Below are 6,527 nucleotides of genomic sequence, written 5' to 3'. Positions count from 1 at the left end.
CCATAGTTAGATTTTTCACACTCTTCATACTGTTAATATGATGATCAAGCTTCAATATGAGTTTGGGGGAACATTTAAATTTTAGCAGAAACATTTATTTATACACATGTTTTTTAACTACATCATAATTAAGTGGGTTTTAAGCACTGTTTATTTTATATATAGTTGTACTTAAAACGCAATAATTAAATAATGTAACTTTCATAGGGTTCACATTCTGATGTGAAAAAAGATAATAATATACATTAAATATTTGTATTAGAATCATGAGGAGTATATAACCACAGTGAGAGAGACAGAAAAGTGGATAGTGAGAATTTAAGAAGGATATCCAGATTGAGCAGTTCTAGGAAGATTATTGTTTACTTTGGCATAATGTAAGTTCAACTTAACTCTTTTCCAGATTTCACATATTATACTTCCATAAGTATAAAATTGAGAGTTTAGAGAGGACATCACTATTGGAGCTACAAATTTGGAAATTGGTGGCTTACAGCTGATTTTTTTTTTTTTGTCCTTTTTGTGACTGGTAAGGGGATCGCAACCCTTGGCTTGGTGTCGTCCACACCACGCTCAGCCAGTGAGCGCACTGGCCATCCCTATATAGTATCCAAAACCGCGGCAGGAGTGCCACTGCTCTCCCAGAGCCACACTCTCCCGAGTGCACCATGGGGCTGGCCCAGCTGAGTTTTAAAGTCATAATTATAGAGGAGGTTACCTAGGGTGTTGATAAGAAAATGAGCAAAGAGGTCCAGAACTGAGCATTGTGTACCATGAAGCTCTTTTTGTGATTGGTAAGGGAATCACAACCCTTTGCTTGGTGTCGTCCACACCGTGCTCAGACAGTGAGCACACTGGCCATCCTTATATAGTATCCAAAACCGTGGCAGGAGTGCCACTGCTCTCCCAGAGCCGCACTCTCCCGAGTGCACCATGGGGCTGGCCNTGTTTTAGACCCATTTATTAACTGTGAACTGTACCAGTATTCTTAGTAGCTCTCTTTTTGTCCATTATCATGTACATCTTCTTCCAGAATGTTTTAGTCCATGTTTTTCTGCTTGTAACTGAATATCTGAAAATAGGTAATTTGTAAGGAACCAAAATTTATTTATTTATTTATTTTCCTTTTTGTCTTTTTTCGTGACCGGCAATGGATCGCAACCCTCAGTGTCGCGCCCGTACCAGACCGGGACGGGCAACGGGATCGCAACCCTCGGCGTTGCGCCCACACCTCGGTCAGCCAGTGAGCAGCCGGTCTGTATGTGGGATCCGAACCCTCGGCGGGAGCGCCACCGTGCTCCCAAGCGGCGCACTGTAGCAGTGCGCCACCGGGCCGGCCCCCAAAATTTATTTTTTATAGTTATGTAGGCAGACAAGTCCACGGTTGAGGTGTCACATCTGGTGGGGGTCTTCTCATTTGTGGAGACTCTCAGCAGAGTCCACAGTTGGTGCAGTGTATCACAAGGTGAGAGTGGCAACAGTGTGTCCACATGCTGTTTAAAGCCACCAATCTACCCCCATAACCCATTAACTCACTATTTCATGAACAGATCAATCCATTCATAAAGGCATGGCCTTCACTATCCAATAACTTCCTCAAAGCCTTACAGTTCAAATATCATAGTCAGATTTTCCACACTCTTCATACTGTTAATATGATGATTAAGCTTCAATACGAGTTTGGGGGAACATTTAAATTATAGCACAAACATTTATTTATACACATATTTTTAAACTACATCATAATTAAGTGGGTTTTAAGCACTGTTTATTTTATATATAGTTGTACTTAAAACAGCAATAATTAAATAATGTCTCTTTCATAGGGTTCACATTCTGATGAGAAACAAGATAATAATATACATTAAATATTTGCATTAGAATCATGAGGAATATGTAACCACAGTGAGAGAGACAGAAAAGTGGGTAGTGAGAATTTAAGAAGGATATCCAGATTGAGCAGTTCTAGGAAGATTATTGTTTACTTTGGCATAATGTAAGTTCAACTTAACTCTTTTCCAGATTTGACATATTATACTTTCATAAGTGTAAAATTGAGATTTTAGAGAGGACATCACTATGGGAGCTACAAATTTGGAAATTGGTGGCTTACAGCTAATATTTTTTTCTCCTTTTTGTGACCGGTAAGGGGATCACAACCCTTGGCTTGGTGTCGCCTGCACCGTGCTCAGCCAGTGAGCGCACTGGCCGTCCCTATATAGGATCCGAAACTGCGGCAGGACTGCCACTGCACTCCCAGTGCTGCACTCTCCCGAGTGCGCCACGGGGCCAGCCCAGCTGAGTTTTAAAGTCATAATTATAGAGGAGGTTACCTAGGGTGTTGATAAGAAAATGAGCAAAGAGGTCCAGAATGAGCATTGTGTACCATGAATCAGAAAGTGTGAAGCTGTTAAGGATACAGCATAGGTACCTGGAAAGGAGCTACTGGACTTGGAAGGAGATTCATGAGATTGTGGGTCCCAACATCAAGTGAACCAAGAGTTTTATGTTGAAGGGCTCAGATTGTTTTGTGGAGTACTGGAATTTGAAGTTAGCGTGTTCCCCTTCTCTTTGTGAATATTATTCTAAACCAACAAAGAACATGGAATGTACACAAGACTTTATTTTTTATGAAAATAGGACACAACTGAAACTTCATTGCAAAAAATAAAAGCCTTCATAAGCAGCAAATTATAAAGCAGAGGTGTGTGCACCAGAAAACAGAGGTAGAATGCCAGAAGGAGCTAAACAGAAATTGAAATATTGTGGGTACATCCTGGGTTGACAACAAAATGTCTTAAACGTGCAGAAAAGGGGTGCACAGTGTGGTAAAATGGAGCTTTTTGAGAAGCAGAGGCAGTGATGTTAAATGAGAAATTTGTAGTAAGATGTCTTTATCTACTGTGTGGGAAAGGAGATGTTTTATCTGAAAAATTTCCATATGTCTATAGCCTTTTTGTAGGGAAGAATGAAAACGAAATGAACAATAGCGGCAAAATTCTGAACCTAAGCCAAATTTCCGTTTAAAGGAAAGAAAATTGGTTTCCTGCTGAACTTGAAAGTACCTGACCCAGTAAAATATTACCACACTCAAATCAGAATGAGAAGGGAAAAAAGCACTATGTGATACCCACTGTTGTTATAAGAATAAAATAGCGAAATAAAATAGGGTAAACAAATGTCAGATGATAAGCACTTGGTTGAAAATTATGACCAAGCATAGGTGAACGTTTTACCAAATATTTTCTTATGAATGAAAAATAAAGAAAAAAATGGTACATTAGAAAATATGTTAATACAATTTATTACATTATGGTAGGAAATGTGTATACTTATAAATCCAATTTCCATTATTCATTTTTGTACAATCCTATGCCATGAGAATATGAAAAAACTTCTTTACCTTTATATGCTCATTTTAGCAATACTTATGTGTGGCTTATGGATATGGTATTTTTTTCTTATTGCAGATGTTCAGATAGTCAAAGCTCTAATTACAAAAAGCCAAGAACGTCATGATACACATTTGCAGGATGTTGTAATTACCAACAGCAATACATCAACTGAGGAGAGAGTTGAAATAGAACAAGCATTTCATTTGAGCTCAAACCATATTTCAAATTCAATTATAAATAGTGAAAAGTATTTAGGAATGAGGTGCAAAGAGTTCATTGTATGTCAGAATGCACTTCCTCCTAGAGAGGCTGATTGGATGCATGTTGGAGAGAAATCTGATGGTGGTAATATAACTGGGAAATTGTGGAGACGTTGTGAGCATCTTAATCATCATTCCAAGATTCATGCTCAGCAGCAGGCTTTTGAATATAGTGGACAATGGAAATCCTTCAACACAGAGCCAATATTATTGGAACAGAAGAAAGTGTATATGGGAGAGACATCCTGTAAATTTGATTATGGGAAAGTCTTTCATAAGTCACCTATTCTTGCCCAAGAGATAATTCCAGTGTCAGAGAAAGCTTTTCAGTTTGACATATTTTGGAGAAAGTTCTGTGAAAATTATGAACTCATTGAACAGCAGAAAATACACACAGAAGAGAAACCCTATAAATATAGTGAATGTGATAAATCATTCATGAAGAAATTATCCCTTACAATCCATAACAGAACACTTACAGGGGAGAAGCTATATGTGTGTAATGAATGTGGGAAAACCTTTCACAAGTCCTCAGACCTCAGCAGGCATCAGAGAATTCACACAGGTGAGAGACCATATGAATGTAGTGAATGTGGAAAAACCTTTCACCAGAAGTCACAACACAGCATGCATCAGAGAATTCACACAGGTGAGAGACCGTATGAATGTAAAGAATGTAGAAAAACTTTCTACTGTAAATCACACCTCAATGTACATCAGAGAACTCACACAGGTGAGAAACCGTATGAATGTAGTGAATGTGGAAAAAGTTTCTACCGTAAATCATGCCTCAGTATACATAAGAGAATTCACACAGGAGAGAAACCATATGAATGTAGTGAATGTGGAAAAACCTTTCACCAGAAGTCACAACACAGCATGCATCAGAGAATTCACACAGGTGAGAGACCATATGAATGTAGTGAATGTGGAAAAACCTTTCAACAGAAGTCACACCTCAGCATGCATCAGAGAATTCACACAAGTGAGAGACCATATAAATGTAGTGCATGTGGAAAAACCTTTCACGAGAAGTCAAATCTCAGGAAGCATCAGAGAATTCACACAGGAGAGAAACCATATGAATGTAAAGAATGTGGAAAAACCTTTCAACAGAAGTCACACCTCAGCATGCATCAGAGAATTCACACAGGTGAGAGACCATATGAATGTAGTGCATGTGGAAAAACCTTTCACGAGAACTCAAATCTCAAGAAGCATCAGAGAATTCACACAGGTGAGAAACCATATGAATGTAAAGAATGTGGAAAAACTTTCTACCGTAAATCATGCCTCATTGTACATCAGGGAACTCACACAGGTGAGAAACCATATGAATGTAGTCAATGTGGGAAAACCTTTCACAGGAAGTCACACCTCACCAGACATCAGAGAATTCACACAGATAAGAAACCATATGAATGAAAAGAATGTTCAAAAATTTTCTAAAGTAAATCAGACTTTAATGTACATCACAGTACTCACACAGGTGAGACACTATATGAATATAAAGAATGTACAAAATCTTTCTAACATAACTAGGATCTCAATAAACATAAGAAAAATCACACATAGAAAAGGCCCTATGAATACAATGAGTGTGAAAAAAACCTTCAAAAGTAAGTCAATCTTCAGCATGCATCAGAGATTCACACAGATGAGAAGCCCTATGTATGTAATGAATGTGGAAAACCTTTTCACCAGAAGTCAAACCTCAGCAAGCATTGGAGAATTTACACATGTGAGAATCTAGATGAATGTAAAGAATATAGGAAACCTTTCTACAGTAAAGCAGACCTCAGTGTACATCAAAGAACTCACACAGTTGTGAAACCATATGAATGTAATGAACGTAGAAAATCTTTCTACCAGAAATCAAACCTTATTAGTCATGAGCTCACTTCAGGATTCATCAGAGAACTCACACATCTCAATAAACATAAGAAAAATCACACATAGAAAAGGCCCTATGAATACAATGAGTGTGAAAAAAACCTTCAAAATTCCATAGATACCAAAATCTGTGGATGCTCAAGTCTTATATGAAGTGGTGAGCTATTGTGTAACATTCTTCTGCACAATTTCACATCATGTCTAGATTACTTATATTACTGAATACATTAAAAACAATATAAGTAGTTGGTTTTTTTGGTATATTTTGTATTGAAATACTTTCTTTTTTTCAAATATTTTTGATCTATACTTGGTTGAATCCATGAATGTGGATCTTGTGGATATGGAAGGCTCATTGTAATGAATGTAGAACATCTTTTGTCAGAAGTCACACCTAAGCAGACATCAGAGAATTCACATGAGGGAGAAATACTGCATGGCAAAGACTAGCTATTTTTTTCCAGAAAAAAAAAAACAACTACTTATATTGTTTTTAATGTATTCAGTAATAAAAGTAATCTAGACATGATGTGAAATTGTGCAGCAGAATGTTACACAATAGCTCACCACTTCATATAAGTCTTGAGCATCCACAGATTTTGGTATCTATGGAAAGTTTTGAAACCAATCCTCTGTGGATAGAATGAACAGCTGTACATTCATAGGTTTTCTCTTTTACGTGAGTTCTCTGATGAATCCTGAAGTGTGTTCATGACTAATAAGGTTTGATTTCTTGTAGAAAGATTTCCTACGTTCATTACATTCATATGGTTTCACAACTGTGTGAGTTCTTTGACGTACACTGAGGTCTGCTTTACTGTAGAAAGGTTTCCTATATTCTTTACATTCATCTAGATTCTCACATGTGTAAATTCTCCAATGCTTGCTGAGGTTTGACTTCTGGTGAAAAGTTTTTCCACATTAAGTACAAACATAGGGCTTCTCATCTGTGTGAATCTCTGATGAATGCTGAAGACTG

At 37.5% G+C, this 6,527-nt stretch overlaps 1 protein-coding gene across 1 annotated transcript in view; it reads left to right on the top strand.

Moving 5' to 3' along the window:
• Window positions 1-5,581, top strand: part of LOC103583325 (zinc finger protein 717-like) — a gene marked incomplete at both ends in the record, with an annotated part of 7,467 nt that extends 1,886 nt beyond the window's left edge. Inside the window, 4 exon segments of the mRNA XM_008564673.1 lie at window positions 2,533-2,558; window positions 3,471-5,065; window positions 5,067-5,301; window positions 5,304-5,581. Coding sequence (XP_008562895.1) covers window positions 2,533-2,558; window positions 3,471-5,065; window positions 5,067-5,301; window positions 5,304-5,581 — 2,134 coding nt within the window.
• Between the last annotated feature and the right edge of the window lie 946 nt (window positions 5,582-6,527).

The sequence above is a fragment of the Galeopterus variegatus genome, unplaced genomic scaffold (assembly GCF_000696425.1).
Source record: "Galeopterus variegatus unplaced genomic scaffold, G_variegatus-3.0.2 Scaffold21704, whole genome shotgun sequence".
NCBI lineage: Eukaryota > Metazoa > Chordata > Mammalia > Dermoptera > Cynocephalidae > Galeopterus > Galeopterus variegatus.
This window is presented reverse-complemented; position numbering and strand designations above follow the sequence as displayed.